The sequence below is a fragment of the Carica papaya genome, chromosome 1 (genome assembly GCF_054855325.1).
Source record: "Carica papaya isolate Zhongbai chromosome 1, ASM5485532v1, whole genome shotgun sequence".
NCBI classification, from domain to species: Eukaryota; Viridiplantae; Streptophyta; class Magnoliopsida; order Brassicales; family Caricaceae; genus Carica; species Carica papaya.
Genome location: NC_142309.1, coordinates 9,725,067 through 9,744,012, shown reverse-complemented (window position 1 = coordinate 9,744,012; position 18,946 = coordinate 9,725,067). Strand labels below are relative to the sequence as shown.

The 18,946-nt window shown below is 34.4% G+C and overlaps 2 protein-coding genes across 7 annotated transcripts in view; both read left to right on the top strand.

Annotated features, from left to right (window-relative positions):
- The window catches only part of LOC110810793 (putative GTP-binding protein OBGC2), a 28,186-nt gene extending 13,893 nt beyond the window's left edge, over window positions 1-14,293 (top strand). For 4 of the 6 annotated variants that reach the window (XR_015818693.1, XR_015818692.1, XR_015818691.1 and 1 more), the window contains 3 exons: window positions 2,327-2,535; window positions 12,939-13,133; window positions 13,823-14,293. Coding sequence is in view for 2 of the 6 variants with exons in the window: in XM_088218776.1 (XP_088074902.1) it covers window positions 2,327-2,535; window positions 12,939-13,038 (309 nt within the window). In the remaining 4 variants the exon portion in view is untranslated. Of the gene's footprint in view, window positions 1-2,326; window positions 2,536-12,938; window positions 13,284-13,822 lie in introns of those variants that run through there. The other 2 variants (XM_088218776.1, XM_088218795.1) reach the window with 2 other exon arrangements.
- Window positions 14,294-15,427: 1,134 nt separating this feature from the next.
- Window positions 15,428-16,889, top strand: LOC110810813 (dehydration-responsive element-binding protein 2D-like). The gene has a single exon (XM_022037109.2). It carries the CDS (start codon window positions 15,825-15,827, stop codon window positions 16,602-16,604), a length of 780 nt encoding a protein of 259 aa, XP_021892801.1. The 5' UTR covers window positions 15,428-15,824; the 3' UTR covers window positions 16,605-16,889.
- Window positions 16,890-18,946: the final 2,057 nt, after the last annotated feature.

The following is an 18,946-nucleotide window of genomic DNA, read 5'->3' as shown; positions in this document are numbered from 1 at the left end:
AAGCTGGGAGCTAAGCCATGCAATATACCAATGATACCAAATGTACATTTTATAAAAGATGACGGTGATCCCCTTGATGATCTAGAAAAATACAGGCGATTAGTTGAGAAATTGAATTATCTCACTGTGACTCGTTCAGATATTAGATACTCTATTAGTATTGTTATGTCTGCACCTACAGTCCAACATTATGAGGTTTTGGAACAAATTTTGTGCTACTTAAAAGGTGTCCCGAGACTTGGTATTGCATTTAGAAATCATGGGCATACTCACATTGAATGTTTTACAAATGTTGATTGGGCTGGTTCTAAAATTGATAAAAGGTCTACTACGGGTTATTGTGTTTTTGTTGGTAGGAATCTTGTATCATGAAAAAGTAAGAAACAAATAGTTGTATCTTGATCAAGCGCAGAGTCTGAATATAGAGGTATGACTCAGTTCACATGCGAAATTTTATGGATACATCATCTTTTAGATGAATTGGATTTGAAGCCCACATCTCTTGCAAAACTCTGGTGCGATAATCAGACTGCCATTTATATTGCCTCAAATTCTGTGTATCATGAGAGAGTCAAACATATTGAAGTTGATTGTCACTTCATTCGAAAGAAAATTTAAGAAAACTTTATATTTATTACTTATGTGAAAACATGATAACAAATTGGTAATATATTTACAAAACCTTTAAATGGAACATAGATTGAGTATCTTCAGAATAAGCTGAGCATGATTAATATTTATGCTCTAGCCTGAGGGGGAGTGCTAGAATATTATAGAATATTCTATGTATATAATAATATGATTATATTTCCAAATATATTAGTATGATTAGGAAGAAAGTTAATAGGGTAATTTATATTGGTTACCATATATGAATCCATCTATATGTATATCCCTATTGTCTATTCAATAAATAATAAGAATATTATTCAGTTTTTTTCCTTCCCTAACTCTTAACAAAGAATACACAGTCCAATCTTCATATATTATTGGTTTTGATAGTTTCAGGCAAGATTGCTAGGAAGTTGGAAAATATTCAATACCATTTTCTCTGTGGAGATGAGGAAGGCAATAGAATATTTCATCTGATGAAGTGGGATAATGTGAAGAAGTCACAACACAATGGGGGGCTTGGGTTGAGATCGATTTTTGAGATGAATACTGCTTTCATGAAGTGGCTGTGGAGATATTCGAGAGAGGATGGGAGATTGTGGAAGAGGATTGTGGAGGCTTTTTGAGGTAAGGGGTGTTTGGTTGGGGAAGTAAGGGATGTGTATAGACCACATGACATGAGTTTATGGAAGAAAATTAGCATGGGGAGTAAAAACTTTCTTGAATGCACTAAATGGAAAGTGGGGAAGGGTGCGGATGAATGGGCTGGTGATGCTAGGTTAAAAGACCATTTCCTGAATATATTTGCTATTGCAATTTCAAGAAATATGATAGTGGAGGAGGCTTACTTAGTGATGAGTGGGATATAGGAGTGGTTCGTGATTATCACAGTAAATTTCAATGATTGGGAAGTTGAGGAATATGAAACATTACTCCTCATGCTATCACAGGTTCAGTTAGAGAGTCGTAATGACCAGCTGATGTGGAAATTGAGAAATCAAAGGGACTTCTCTGTTAAGACATTTTACAAGCATTTGACTAGGAGGGAAGGGAATGACTATGATCCCTTTATGGCAAAACGGATATGGAAAACAAAGGCTCACCCAAGAGTAGTTTTTTTTGCTTGGGAGACAAATAAGAATTTTATATTGATGGTCGATAAGTTGATGCGGAGAGGTAAAATTGTGGTTAATCGGTGTTACTTGTGTAAAAGGGATGCGTAATCCTTTGATCACATTCTACTGTAGTGCCTGGTGGTTTATAACATACGGATTATGGTATATAGTCTCCTGGGGATCAATTGGCTAATTGCGGGATCAGTGAGGGATGAGTTATGGGTTTAGACGAGTTTATGTAGAAACAAAACCTATTTGCTCTTAGTTCCTCTATCTATTTTTTGAGTTGTTTGGAAGGATAAGAATGCTAGAGTTTTTGTGGGTGTTGAAAGAGAGATGGCTAGTATAAGGGATAGATGGTTTCATGTTTTTGGTTCTATGGTATTGAGTCATGACATGAATAGGTTGGAAAATTGTGGACATGTCATTGATCATTTAATTGAATTGTAAATATTTTTGTATATGGGTAGTTACCCCTTCTGGTACTTTTTTGAATAATACTTCTTTATACTTTTATTTCAAAAGACAGTTTTATTCCAAGTCTTGTATCAGAGGTCTCCCACTGATAATTTTTAAGATGTTTTTTTTTGCTATTTTAGGTCAGTGACAGACTTCAAGGTTTGACAGAAGAAATATTGAAAATTGGAAATGACAATTTTCCTGCTGATCTGAAAAAGAATCCCGATGATTCTGTTGAACTATTGTCTCCTGAAGATGGTAACAGTAATATATCAGCTGATAAAGTGAGAAAGGAAAGGGAACTTGAGGACTATCCACATCCTCTTGCTGTTGTAGGCGTTAGTGTTCTGTAAGTTATCTCAAAAAGCTTTACATATTTAAACACTCAATTTTTCATCCTGGTTCAGTATGAATTTGGAGACCTTGTTGCCTTATTCCTGTTCTCTTTCCTAACTTTCAAACATGTATTTATGTAACTATTACCATTGACAGCTGTGATTTCTTTTTGCTGTAATATAACTTATGATGAAAATATCGAACTCTTTTCCAAGTTGAACAAGTAGCTACGGTTTTTGATTAAGTTAATGCTTAACATAAGCAGACAACAGAGAATCTCAACCAACTGTTTTTTTCCCCCAATGCCATCCGAATCCCGTTCTTTATCAACCAAAATCTTGTAGAGTAGGGAACATGAAATAAATCAAGGCTAGTAGTTGGCTGGTTCGATATGAGTGGCTGAATGATGGTTTAAATCTAAAAAGACCAGAAGCATGCAAACCCGAATTTCTAGAAAAGAAAGACTTAGAATCCATGAGCTCATAATTTCATAGGTAAATCTTGAATTCATCTTACAATGTTTTTCTTCCATGATCCACAAGTTATTTGACACATAGCCTAATCCTAATTGGATGATACCGACCAAGAAGATCTATTTTGGAATACTAGCTAGCTTGTAAATACCAAGCAAATCCTCTAACCTAGTGATTAAGGAACCCATACTCGACGAGTATCTTATTAATGACTCTGCTCTGTCCACACATTCTCCAAGAACTATCTTATTGATGACTGTGGATTAAAAGTTGAAAAGAATTTCAAAGAGGTAAGTCAACTTTCCCATAAATTTGAAATTCCTATTAGGCACTGTGTTAGAAGATAAACCATTTAGCTTAACAACCACCTAAGGAACATCTTAGCAACATGAGTTGCAAACTTATTCAGGACTACAAAGCAGAATGATGGCCAATTGTCCTAGGTAACTCTAGGATAAAGTCCATACTTAAATCTCGAGGGTAAACAACCCTTTTGGAAGAGCACTTGAGGTCGTAAGGAAAAACATTTCTTTAAATAGCATAAAGCTTATCTTACATAAGGGTAATAAAGAGTTGACATGATGATGCAAATGCTCAATCTAAGTTGTTATAGTTCAAGACATCATCGAAATAAACCCCAAGAAATTTTCCAATGAATGGCCCTAAGCGGTTGGGTGTCACCCTCATGGAAGTGTAAGAGCACTAGAAAGTCCAAAGGGCACGAACCATCACTTAATAAACCTTCTTGGGTCTTAAAGTCGATCTTCCATTTGATGCCTTGTGTATACCCTAATATGATGATACTGACTACAAATATCTATTTTGGCATACTAGGTAGCTTGTAAATGCAAAACAAGTCCTCTAGCCTAGTGACAAGGAACCCATACTTGACGACTATCTTATTAATGACTCTACTATCTCCACTCATTTTCCGAGAACCATCTTTTCTCCAGGTTAACAAAATATGAACTATGCTAGTGCTAAGACTATGACAAACAAACCCTTTTCCTACAAGCTTTTCCCCTTGCCTATTCAACTCTTCACTTTTTCATGATTCAATCTTTGATATGTGAGATTAGGCAATTGAAGCGCTAGAAAAGAAGGCTATCTCGGTGTTGTATGCCCCTTAAACCCAAAGCTTACACTCGGGTTTAAGAGTGATGCGGAATAGGAAGTTTCTAAAGTTGGAATATTTTAATAATAGGAGATGTGAGGCCAAACCAGTGAAGGAAAACCTTTTGGAAGTTAACTAAAAAGGATAGAAAGATTTAGTATCCTTTTCTATATTTTGGAAAATTTTACAATAAAGGGAAATAGGAGGATTTATTTTCTTATTTCTTAGATTTCCTATTTTCTTAATTTCTTCTATTTAATTATTTTCCTATTTCCTAGATTTCTATTTTCCTAGTTCTTTCTATTTAATTTCTTTTCCTATTTCCTAGATTTTCTATCCTAATTCTTTTTATTTATTTTATTTTCCTATTTACTAGGTTTTCTAGATTTTCTACTTTTAATGTACTCTAGTGCCTATAAATAAGGTCTCCTAGTTTAGTTATTAAGTAGACAATTGATGATTATTGTTCAAATATTGATATATTGCTTTGGTTATCGAGATCCAAGATCTCCAAGTTTGATTCTCAATAAATTTTGTCGAGTTTTTGTTTTAAACTTTCTTTATCTACATCAAAGAGAGTTTCAAGAAATTCTTTTGAGATTGATGCAACAAAACACTCTCCCTATATGTTTGGAGGCTGAGGGAATCCAATGGGGCCTTATTCCTTTTCGATTGGAGAATATATGGCTGAGGAATGAGGAGTTCCGATTACTGATTGAAGAATGTTGGAGGAATTGTGGGTTTTAGGGTTGTACCAGTTACAGATTTGCCTGCAAACTCAAAGCCCTGAAGAATGCCATTAAAAGCTGGACTAAAGAGGAGAGAATGAAAGAGAAATGCAAGTTTGAGACTGTTATGTTTGAGATTTGCTCTTTGGATTCTAAAGAGGATGAATTTGGTCTCGATGAGGATGAAAGAAACGAACAGGGCATCCTGAAACTACAGCTGACTTCTCTTTTAAAGGATGAAGAATTGTTGTGGAAACAGAAATCTAGAGAAAAATGGTTGGAAGGGAGGGGCAAAAACACAAAGTATTTTCATGCTTTAGCCTCCTACCATCGCATAATTAATTATATTGAGGAAATTCTGGTGGACAATATGAAAATTTCAGGGAATTCAGAATTGAGAGATGCTGTTAGGAGGCACTTTGAGAACCTGTACAAGGAAGATCATACCTTTAGACCCAAATTGGATGGTATTCCTTTTTGCAGAATATTTGATGTGTGCAGAAAATCACTGGAAGAAGAATTCACTGCTGAAGAGGTCTTAAATGGTTTAAAATCTTGTGATGGCAATAAAGTTCCGGGTCCTGATGGTTTTTGTTTGAATTTTTTACTGAGTTTCTGGTCCCTACTACAGGAGGATATCATGGCTGTTTTGAAGGAGTTGCACTCCAATGGTAAATTTGTTAAATCCTTAAACACCACTTTTGTTATTCTTATCCCCAAGAAGAGTGGTGCAAGTGAATTTAAGGATTTTAGACCTATTAGTTTGATTGGGTGTATGTATAAGCTTATTGTTAAGGTGCTGGCTAGAAGACTTGTTAAGGTGATGGGGGTGATTATTGGCAATTGTCAACATGTTTTTATGGGTGGTAGATTCTTGATGCTATAATGGCTACTACCAAAACAGTTGACGACCTTATGAATAATCAAAAAGATGAGTTGGTTTGTAAACTTGATATGAAAAAAGCCTGTGATCACGTTAACTAGAATTTTGTCGATTATATGCTTTTTAGGATGGGTTTTGGTTTGAAGTGGAGAACATGGATGAAGACTTGTATCTCTACCACTTCTTTTGCCGTTTTTGTGAATGGAGGCCCGTCAACATTTTTTAATGTGTCTAGAGGATTAGGACAAGGCGATCTTTTATCTCCTCTACTCTTCATTATAGTTATGGAGGCTCTAAATGGTCTTTTGGGCGGGGCAAGGGAGCTGCATTTGATCAAAGGTGTTTCGGTTGGAAAAAAAGAGAACATCATTGAAGTATCCCACTTATTCTTTGCTGATGACATCCTGATTTTCTGTCAACCCAAAATAAGGAATCTATTACATCTGAAATGCAATGTAATACTTTGTATTTCCATGCTGTTTCTGGGTTCAAAATAAACCTATTTAAATATGAAATGGATAGAATTGGTGTCAGCAGGGATGCTGGGCTGTTTGCTAGTGTTTTGGGGTGTAAGGAGGTAAAATTCCCTTTCAAAAATCTTGGACTTCTGTTGAGTGCTAAATACAAAGATCACATGTCTTGGGATCCGGTGATTGAATTGTTTGAAAGAAAACTTGCAGGGTGGAAGAGAAACTTCCTCTCTAAAGGCGGGAGATATACTTTAATCAAGAGCACTTTATCCAATCTCCCAATTTATTATCTATCAACAATTACTATCCCCTCCAAGGTGGCGAAAAGATTGGAAGCAATATAAAGTAGATTCCTTTGGGGTGATGGTGATGCCGAACGGAAATACCACCTTGTAAAATGGGATATTATCAAAGAGCCTCCCGAAATCGGGGGGTTGGAAATTCGATCCTTGAGTGTTATGTACAATGTTTTACATGGTAAGTGGTTGTGGAGATACTTGAAAGAAGAAAACAGTTTGTGGAAGAGAATCGTGCATTCGAGATGGGTAATTTCATGATGAGCAAGGCTGACTGTAGAATTACTATTCCTCATGGGAGAGGTCTGTGGAGGAAAATTATGATGCAATGGACTAACTTCCAGCAATGTTTTTCATGGAAACTGGGCCGAAGCAACAAGATATACTTCTGGGATGATGATTGGTGCGGAGTGGGTAGTCTTAGAAGTAGATTTCCCAGTATTTTCAGCATTGTTCAATCCAAAAATTTGCGTGTGGAGAATGCTGTCCAGATTTTGAATGAAAGAGCAGTGTGGGATATCAAAGTTTCTTGGAATTTGAATGATTGAGAGGTGAGTGAGTTTGAAGAATTAATGCAGATTCTTGAAAAACAGAAGGTATCTCTATGTTAGGACCAAATCTGGTGGAAATTTGGCAATAATGGATATTTTTCTGTCCAGTCATACTACAAATTTCTGTGCAGAAAGAATGGTGAGGGTAGGGTTAATTTCCCGGCAAAACAAATCTGGAAAACAAAAGCTCCCCCCTGTATTGCTTTCTTTGCTTGGGAAGCTTGCTGGGAATGAATTTTGACAATTGATAAACTGAAAATTAGAGGAAGGATTCTGGTTAATGGCTGCATCTGTTGTCTTCAAGCTGAGGGAACTTGCAATTATCTACTTTTGTGGTGTCCGACTATGCACAGGTTGTGGTGTATGATTTATGGAATATTGGGGATTGAGTGGGTAATTTTTGGATCTGTTAGAGAGAAAAATTGGGTTTGGGATGGGCTGTTTGTAGAAAATAAAATTGCAAACTTGATTCCATTGACTGTTTTTTGGGTCATATGGAAGAAGATGAATGGTAGAGTTTTTGACAATACTGAGAATAGTATTAACATACTAAAAGATAGGTGATTACACTATTTTGAGTCAATAATGTTAAGTCATAACATTATTAGTGATGTAGATTTTGGGAATATCATTGATACACTAACATGTTTGTAAATCCTCTTGTAAATGGGCAGTACCCCCTCACTTGGTACCTTGTTAATATATATACGTATACCTTACTTTTTTATTTCAAAAAAAATAAAAACACTCTCCCTTTTTTCCATCTCAACAAAATCTTGGTGTTAAGAAGTGAAGGTCTATACTAATGGAAGATTTTGAGTGGGCCATGTTTCCATTGGTTTTTCTTAGGCCTAAGGAGTATGATCGTAAGATGTGCTTGAACATGTACATCTTCTTCCTGCCGATGTGTCACGTGAAGATCAAATTGCTAGGAGCATCCTACAATACTGTGGGCGGTGTCTGTAGGTAGAACATCACAAAAAGTCTCATCCTTGTATTTTCTGATGTGGATAGGGACCTGTACCTATGGGTGACTAGTAACCTCGCCTTATCTACACAAGCAACACTGGAGGGATGGGGATGTTGTTCCATAGTAAGTGTCAATTTGAGAGTTGCTATCTCAGAGACCAGATTCCTTGCACTCCCATTATCTGTAACCAACTGGCACTCATGTTTTTGCATCTAAAAGATGTATGGCAAATGGCGATACATTTCCACTCATCATTTTCTATTGGGTTAGAGAAGAGGCATATCATAATATTATAGCAAGGGTGGTCCTCATCCTCTAATCCAGCATTAAGGTCAACTATGCTCTAATAGTATATGGATCCTCATGACATTTTGATAGCCTCATCTAGGGAATCAATAGATTCTCCCTCCAAAGACTCAAGTAGGACCAAGCAGCAATATAGCCCTTTTGCTTAAACCTGCAGGTGTGGGGATTGAGATGATTGAAGCACTAGACTCCTTGCTGTTGTTCATTAGGAATTGGGGCTAGAGGATTAAACCTTGATGGCCTAAGGAGAATGCTTGAACAACAATTCTATGTATTTTATGGGGATTAATGTGGATGGTAATGGTTGCGCATGACTAGACTCATCCCAAATTTTTATTTCGCATACCTGGATCCTACTTGAACCCTAACAGAGTAAAGAAATTTATACCTTCCCCAGCTTGTTTTGAGTATCTAAAATACCTGACCTGCCCGGAATAAAAAAATTATATAAAAGTTATGGATAAATAATAGCAAGAAATATGTGGTATATAAAAATAAATATAACAACTCATGTATGTGATATATTTTATCTTTTGTATATCTTGGCATAAATATATTTACAAGGACTTGTTCAGGTTTTGGTATTGGTTCGTCATACCCAAACCTGGCTCCCCCTGATTGTACCTTTTTTATAAACTCAAACAGACTTGACTCCACCCATTTAAAATAAAAAACCTTGTCTGGATGTGATAGCATAGTATTCTTGTAGGTGAGATTGTCACTCCTACCTACAGAATTTCTCTATCTCTAGAGCTTAATGGACTGCTCCCTCACTGTTAGATGGAGAGTAGAGTTTGGCTTCTTTCTTGATTCTAGGGTGCAATTCATGAATGAACCTATCCAATTTCACACTAAGTTCTTTATGTGTCTCACATCTATGCACCATCTCTTCAGTCTTAGCCATGTACACACTAAATCTAGAAGTGACTGCTTAAGATTGTAGAGCTGCAAAATAGGCCATGAATATAAAGGTGAGGAAATACTTGAATCGAAAATAGTCATGTCTCTCCAATGAGTGATTGGTGGATTGCATAATATTTCTAAAGAGTTTTGAATTGTTTGCCAAAATCTTCTAGAAGGCCCTAGTGACTTTGTCTTGGCTAAATATTTTTTCTACGTCATTCAAGTGATAACGCTGTTAGCAGTCTGCTTTGCCACAAAGCTAATCTGGAAAGAAAAAAAAAGAACTTAAGACTCTAAACTCCTATAAAAGTTTGTTGCATAACCTTGATCTTTTACTCATATTGAAGCACTCACCTTAAGCAAACCTAGGATTGTCATGACATTATGGATAAGCTACTTGACCTGTGATTGTAGGGGTCACGTTTTCCACCATGCCTTACATTGATTTTATAGTTTTTTATGGAGCTCATACTAATAGTTGAGATTAGGATTCCAAGCTCTTGCTTTTCATGGGGCTATGCGTAAACCCGGATCCTCAATTGCATTAGGCTGATAAATACTCGTATAATATTACACTTGCAAAAGTGAACCTAGGGTCATAGTACTAAAATTCCTAGATGTCTCAACTCCTTGTTGTCCAAGGTTAACAATTTTACCTTAAATAATTTCAATTAGAGCATTTATTTCTGCCTGAAGTTTGCTTATCTTAGCTTGGAATTCAACCCGGGACACTTGCCCAGGTTCGGAAGTGATAGAACTAGACATTTGGTAATGGTGAAAGAAATAAAAGAAAACAAGAGAAATATCGAGATTGTGCCCATAAAGACATCAGTCAATGATATTTGATATTGTCCAGGTTTCAGGAATGCATCAAGTGGAGGGTTGGCAATGGGAAAATAATCAGTTTCTGGATGAATCCATGGTGCAGAGATGGAGTGTTTTGAGATCAGTTCCACCAGATTTTTGATATTGCATGAAACAAATACATCACAGTCAGTGAGACATTCAGAATCATTGAGGGGGCTCAGGGATGTCATGTAGAGTTTATGAGAAACATAAATGACTGAAGAGTATGAGTCCTTTTCTCAGCTCTATATCCACAATCTATCTGAATTGAAGCAATGATCAACCAGTTAGGAGACTCAGTGCTGTGGATATATACACGATTAAGTCTTTCTATAATTACTTGGCTAAGAACGATTTCACTGAGATCAGCTTTCCATACAAGCAAATTTGGAAGGTGAGTGCTCCCCCAGAATTGCTTTTTTTTCTTGGGAGGCAAGGAGATGATTTCACAATTGACAAGCTAATGAAAAGAGGAAAGATCATGGTGAACGGATGTTTTCTATACAAGGGTGTGGAGGAATCATACAATCATATCTTTTTGTGGTGCTATGTATAAGTTATTGACCATGGTGTATGAATTATTGGGAATTAGTTGGGTTATGGCGGGTAATCTAAGGGATGAGATGTGGTTATAGAAAGGTATCAGTGGTGGGAGGAAGTGAGTGGGTCTTATTCTCCTAGTTATTTTTTGGGTTATGTGGAAAGAAAAAAATAGGAGAGCTTTTGAGGGAGCGAAAGCTGATTTTGATAAAAGATAGATGGTTCCAGATCTTGTGCTTATTGATAATTGGTTATTGCAAGTTACAAAGGGAACCTATAGGTATCCTGCTTGAATTGTAAATAAGTTTTGTACATAGGTTGGTACCCCATTGGTGCTTGTAATTAATGATACACACTGTATTTTAAAAAAAAAAAAAAGAGATTATGCCACCTACTAAACCACTAGGAATTGTAAAACTACTTTGATGAACTTTTCCAAACCGAGAATTCAATTCTAAATCCATGAGAGGACAATAATTCTAGGTAAGTAATGATAGGGCAGGCAATAAACTGGTAAGTAATAAATTGTACAGAAATTTGCACTCTTCTTCTTTTCCTGGTAGCTTTTCATTTGTTTATATATATATGTATATATATATGGATAATAATGAGAAAAAGCTAAAGGAAGGACCTAAAATCGAATTTATCTAGTTCCTAAACCACGATTATATGAGCTTTATAAATAGAAGATCTTTAGTTGTTTAGGGCCCTAAAGAAACCTCGAACTTTATTGTAAAAGTTCTTGGACAAATTAAAAAAAAAAGTTCTGGAGTATAAGTTGGTTAGGAACTGGCATGGGAAAACCATTCTAGGAGAACCGATCTGGTCAACTCTGGATGAACTAGTTAATACAGAGGCCTTCTGATGCAAAAAAGAAAAAGACTTCTGGTTTCTAGAGCATGGGAGTCATGTGCCATCTCTCATTATGGACGTCATGCTTCCAGTTTGCTTTATTTGAGGATCATGGTTCCGTATTTGGTATTGCTGACTGTCAAAGTGACGGAACAGGCTGTCTTCAGTAAGGTAGTGGTGGATCAGGGGTGCTCTTAAGAAATCTGGCTGATACTAGTGCAGGAGCTGCAACTTGGTTGAGGTGCAAAATCTGAGGCTGATGGGAAAGGTAGTGTTTGCAACTTTCCAACAATTACTGGAGGTATTGGCAAGACAGGCGGTTGTTGAGTTATTTATGCACTTTCTTGGCCTTTATGTTTAAATTTATTGGAATAGATTTTATATTATATTTTGTGATTTGGGGAATTTGATGAGAAAAGCATATTTTAGCTTTGAGCCTTTGATTCCAAAACAATGTAGTCCAGTGGAGTAGGATTTAGCACAATTGGAAAAAAACTAAAACCCTCCAATCTGCAAAATACATGATTAGCAATAAGCACAATATCGGCTTAGTAGGCACTTAATCCTTCAGTGGATATGGGTATAAGTTTTATTATATATTTGAGAGTTAGAATAACAAAACAGTAACATAATAGCTCTCCAGCTGATAAGGAAAAATATAATAGCCCTATACTAGTAGGCCTCTTTTATTAGTAATACTATAGAAAAAGATTCATAATCCTATGAGAATAGATCTTTCCAAATAACTGAGATGATTACAGGTCAAATAGATTAAATTTGCATCAAGAGATCACTAAAGAAGGCTAAAATGCATTCCTGAAGTTTTCTTTTCTTGTTTGGATGGGGAAAGGCGTCTTTAGGGGTTGTTTGGTTTGATATACGTTTTTTTAAACTTATAAGCATGCAAGATATATAAGTTTAGAAAGCTTATAAGCTCTTGAAAAATAAATGAAAGATATCTTTGTTGAATATTATTTTTATTTGGCTTACAAATTCTACATAAATAGCGAATATAAGTAAAATAGTGATTATAAGTTAAAAAGTTTGTAAAATGGTTGACATGACGCAGATAATAAGTTGATAATCTCTAACAGGGCATTTTGGTAAAAAATATAAGACAAAGTTGGTGTATTAACATGACTTATAAGTTGAAAAAATAAGTTAGTCTTTGGAAATTTTTTTGGACTTGTAACTCAACTATCGCAAAACAAATAATCTTATAACTTATTTCTGGGCACACTAGTTTATATAAGCAAAACCCCACATCCTCCTTGTACAAGTTTTCTAAATTGATACTTCTGCGGAATGGTACTCAGTTCTGCATCCTTTGATGTTTTGTGTCAAATGAACTTCTACTTCAACTCAGGCCAAGTTATAAATCCAAGAGTGCTTAGACTCATATGTGTGGTTATTAATTGAATTGCATTGTGTTTCCTCACTCTGATGCGAAAGCAGTTAGGTTTATAGAAAATTTTGTGGTGCAGGAGAGGCATGAGGATCAATGAGATGTTGACCCATATCAGGGCAGCCTTAAGAAAGTGCAGGGATTTCAATGAAGAATTTGAACCAAATTTGAGTCAGTGAGAACTGAAAACATCATGTATATTTCTAATAATGGCCTGGTCAAGCCTCGGTCATCTCGAACGAAGTTATTGTCGTTGAAGTGTATATATTCTGAGGTATTATCTTCATATGATCCCTTGTAAATCTCTTTTTCCATCCATTTGAGGTTGGTCTGGAGGCTTATTTGGTTTGTATTTTTTTATTTTATTTAATTAATAAAATATCTTTGATAAATAAAAGTAGATCATAAATTTATATTTGACTTACATTTATTTTTATTTTAATTTTCTCGTTTATAGATTTTCAACTACCTAGCTAAGTAGGAAACTAGAACTTTCTCCAAAAAAAAAAGGAAAATGTAAGGTTAATCAGTGGAATTGATTGAAACACGAAGTCTATATTTCAATCTCAAATGTTGAAATCTAACTTCAAGAAGGATATTTACATGGAGTACTTGAATTGTAAATAAATATAAAGGTCGACAAGTTTCTAAAATTACAACCAAGTTTCTTATTTCTAAATGTTTATCAATTTAGTAAAAGCTGAAGTTTGTGAATTCATTCCTTTTATCTTTTTTCATTATATCTTTACATTTCATAGAGAATCAATTGATTTGCCAAAAGTTAGTGGGCTTCAGTTAGTAAGGTTCCCCATAGGAGTATCCCTATGTTTTCCTTAGAAAGCATAGATAATTATTTCTATGGTGAAACCTTGGAGTCCAAGGGGATTCTTTGTCGAGCAATTTCCTTTTTTGTCTGCTTTAGGCAGCGTATGTTCATTTTGTGTTTGTTTTTTACTGTAACAGGGGAATGGATTCAGTTTTTAAGGAACTCTGAAATTATCACGTAATGGTAATGGGCATCCCTCAGAGAAAAGCTAGAGATGTTAGAGGATGAGGATTTGGATAATACATTGGTGACAGAAGACTGCAACATTGTTATATGCAGGAAAAGAGAGGATTTTTTGTCAGACTTTTCTCGAACTAATTTCGTAGTAGAAAAGGTTTTTAGACATTTCTTTAGAATGATATGAAGTTGGAAGGCATTTTTACAGTCAAAAAGTAAGTAAGTGGGCACATTTGGTTTAAATCTTGTAGAACAGGAGTGATGTAAACATAGTTTTATAACCACCCACTGTGGATCTATGATGTATTTATTTTGTCTCTGAAAAATCCGTCCCCCACAAAAAATTCTCCAGGAGGGGAGGACGCAACAGGTGATGGCGCGTAACCGTAATATGAACTTATTACTTAAAAGAAATTTTGTTGTTTTGGTTATTTTTCAGTTTGTCATATTTATTTTCCTAGTATTTATCCCTTAGCAATGATGATCTAGCTTAAGACGATTGTTGCGTGGAAGCTTTCCTTGTTTCTCAAGTCAGATGTATCCTTGCAAGAGGGGAAGAAGATTAGTGTCATGCTACTACATTCCAAACTCTCTAATCTCTCCAAGAATGTCCAAGAAAAAGCCCAGTAGGTTGATGATTGCTCTCCTATTCATTCCGAAACTTTGTGATAAATATTTTATTCTGTTCAATCAAATATGTATTATTTTTCTTTGCGATCAATTATAAGCATAACATGGTACGCTATCCATTAATTATATTTAATATTTATTGATAGTAAATAATTTAAAATACCTTATATTATTAATATATAATATGAAGTTTTTTTTTTAATATTTAACGTAACATTATCACGATATTTTTTATATTTATAAATATATAATATTACGAGTATTTATTTCTCAATTTAAACTGAAAAATTAAATTGGAACCCTCCAATTTATTCTGACTACGAAACTTTAAAAAAAAAAAAAGTTCATTTCATTCTGGACTGAAATATAAAACATAATTTTTAATTTTAATTTTATCTTTTTATTAATTTTCAACTTATAAATAAAGAACTAATACCAGAGCACCCTCGACAATACCATTTCCATTCCGTTTATGCTAAAAATTAAAACAGTTGGGTCTTAAGTTTGATTCAATCTAATTCGAATTGATTCAGATTTTAAATCATTATTTACCTTTTTATAATATATATATATATTTTAAAATATAGAAGGTAAATAAAATTTAAACCGTCAATTATACAGTATAAAAATATTACAGTATCACGTCAAATACTCACAGTTCATCAGCAGATAAAACTGAAAGTAACGTAAAAGAAAGAAAGAAAGAAAACTGCAGAAAAATTAATGCGGAGGGTTCCGTAGGTCAATGGAAGAGTGAGTCATAATCCGAGTTGGCATGAGCGTTTGGACTCGGCCGAGGTTCAGCGTAAGGAAGACGTTGGAGCTTGCATCAGCCAAGGGCCCCACTGAGATTCAATGAATCCGAAAAAACAACCTGAATTGCGTTCTCACTGATCCCCCTTGGAGCCCGTAAAAACCCAGAAAAATCTCTTCATATCCCGCGTGATCTTATCCCCCACCGCTCTCTCTCCTACTTAAAAACGCTTTAGGCTATTATCCAACGGTTAAGAACACAAATATATATTATTAAATAAAAGGTTTAGAAGAAGAAGAAGAAGAAAAACAAAGGCAAACCCAAGAATTTAACCATTTTTTCCTCGTTTTTGTCTTAGCTGTTTGCCACCTGATCTAATGTAGAGCCAAAAGGATTGGCCAAGTGTGACTGTGAGGAATAACAGTGAGCTCGACTTTGGACACGACATACGAGCAATCTAGTTCTTCATGCCAAGTATCAGCTAAATTTCATCTACAGACACGTTTCACCTTCTGCCCAATTACACCATTCATCATTTCTCTCCTATAAATATATATCAACTATATCCTTTTAGACCAATGTGCCTGCCTATATTCTCCAACAACACCCCAAAAAAAAAAAAAAAAAAAAGAACGAGAAACAATCACTCCTTCCCAGCTGCTGCAGACAGAGTTTTGTGTTTGTGTTGGCATTTATATACCTGTATATATATATTTATATATGTACATATCAATATGTCAAAATCAGTGATGGAGTCAAGTTCAAGAAAGGGCTGCATGAGAGGCAAAGGTGGTCCAGAGAATGCTCTGTGCACCTACAAGGGAGTTCGTCAGAGGACTTGGGGAAAATGGGTGGCTGAAATCCGCGAGCCCAACCGTGGTGCGCGTCTCTGGCTCGGCACTTTTGATACCTCACATGAAGCTGCTCTGGCTTACGATGCAGCTGCTCGTAAACTTTATGGTCCTGAAGCTAAGCTCAATCTGCCTCAACAACCATCTAATTCATCCAACAACACTCACCTAATTATTCCCCAAATGGGTAACCAATTTCCCAATCATCGAACCTCTGCTCCTTCTTGTTCATCAAATAACGATTCGACCGTGCCATGTCCTGATTCAAAGGTTGAGTCCAGAGGTAACCTGGTTGATAGTAATGTCAAATTTGGAAAGGATGAAGATGGGATGGAGGAGATTTGGGAGAACATGAGCCTGAATTTGCCTGTGTTTGATGATTCAATCTGGGCAGAAGCTGCTATGTCATTAGGGTTCCCAACAATGGAAGATCCAGGGATTTTAGGAGGTAATTTCGTCGATACAACCGGGTGGGATTCCTTGCACTCTCCTCCATGGTGCAGTTAAGAAAACCAACCTCCCACCTACATATGCATAGTTAATTAATCTTCAAATAGCAATATTACATGTAAATGCTGGCTTTCTCTCTGTGTATATATACATATTTATATGTCATGTATGTGTATATAAAGAAAAAAAACTGCAACCGACCTTAGTATTATATATGTAAACTGTGTAACGGTTATGAAAGACCGGCCGAATGGGTTTCTCGAGGTTTTGTCTGGGGCCTCTTTATGAATGTCGTATGCGTGATAAGTCACGTGCTATAATACCAGTATTTTGTCTTCTGTATTTTTCTTTTTACTGATGAAATTAACATATCTAGAGATAGCAATATGAATATAAAAATTTTATGTCGATCTTCGCGTCGAACATCTCCCATAATATTTGACATATGTTGGTCCAATTGTGTAGTGTTTTTTTTTTTTTTTTTTGGCACTCATATATGTATATATATCTATAATAAGATAAAGAATTGCAGCCAGTGGAATGCCAAAGATTTTTACACAAGAATATTTGAGTTATATGTGAAATATTTGTTTCCAACTCGGGTCGATATCTTAGGTTCACTAATTAAACAATGAATTTGAATAATATGTGTGAACTAGTTAGATTGTGGTCTTACATATGTTATAAATAAATTAATTATTTATATAAAATAGAATTTTAAAATATTATATATTTATATAATAATGTTAGAACGAGATATGATTAAACAGATTATATATAGTGTATGATAATAATAAATTGTTCATAATAATAATAATAGCAAAACAAAAGTCATAAAATTATATTTTTATTATTTATCAGCTTTACAATATTATTCTCATGGATAGATTAAAGAAATAGTCATTAATATTATCTTATAAAGTATTTTTTAAAAAAATGTATTTTTTATTATAAAATATGATATATCTAAATTACATATATGACAAATAATAAGATTGCATAGACAAATGGAAATTATATAGTACAATCAACATAAACATATAGTAAAAAAATACTTATAATTCCTCTACTATCAATTAGCTAGCCAGTAATAATGCTCTATCATGATCCCCCACAACAATATGCTACACCATCCTTCTTTATTACAAATTGTTAACTTTATTCATAGATCGAGGTGTAGAAATTACTTCCCATCACTAGTGAGGTAAGAAACCATGAACAATATTTCTCTTTATCAAAAAGTTTTCCTACTTCCTAGACAACCCTTTTACCAAGGTTTAAAATACATGAAGCAAACGAGATCATGATTGCATGTGATGATGAAAGTTAATGATATTTAACAAGTGACATCATAAGCATAGACCTTGTATTCCTAGAAAAATCCTAAGCGACACCATGTGCACAACTCTATTTAGACAAGATTAAAAAAAAAAAAATTGATATAATTATATTAGATATAAAAAAAAATTGTTTAAAAAAACAAAGATAATCATAAGATCAAAACTGATGATAAGAAAAAAATAAACATATTTTACACTATTAAAATCGTAACAAGCCTCTTAAATATATTAAACTAATTATTTTATTTAAATTTATAATAATTTATCTGTACTCGAATAATCACGTACATTTACTTATTCAAAGTCTAAAAAAAATCGATAAAGAATATAATAATTTAGCAAGTTTTAAAAAAATTGTAATGTGCTAGTAAGTAACATTTGGAACAAATTCAAATTTATGTTAAATTCATTTAAAAATTCACATTTATTTTTAATTTAAAAAATAATGAAAGTCCAACATAAAATGATAAAGATTAGATTTATCTAAAATTTCATATAGAATTAAAACAAGACATTGCAAATTCTAACAAATTTGATGAAATTTTGTAATGCATTGATCTAATTCTAACCTAAAATTTTAGGTAATCTCAATTTTTATCATCTCAGCTGACCTCAATTTTTATCATCTCCTATGGTATAGACTTCTCCTAATTAAAATGAATATTGATTTACAAATGAACTTTCATATAAGCTTTGGAGTTGTTCCAAATATGTATATAAATAGATTGTAATTTCATGTATTAGGAATAGTTCTAGAGATCCATAAGAAACTATACCATATGTATTAAGGAATGATAATTTTCATAATAAACTGTAAGCAAGCATATTTAATTTCATGTATGTACTAAGGAATGATAATTTACATAATAAAACTCATAAGCAAGCACATGACATCTTTCTTTGCTTCATGTACTGCAACTTTCATTCTTGGGCAAATCTTCCATCTTGCTTTACCGCGTAACAAAATCATTCTTTAAAAAATAAATCATAAATTTTGTGAAATCGATCAGATAAAGTAGTCATTGGGCCACTTCTACCCTTCCCATTTTTTGTAGAAAA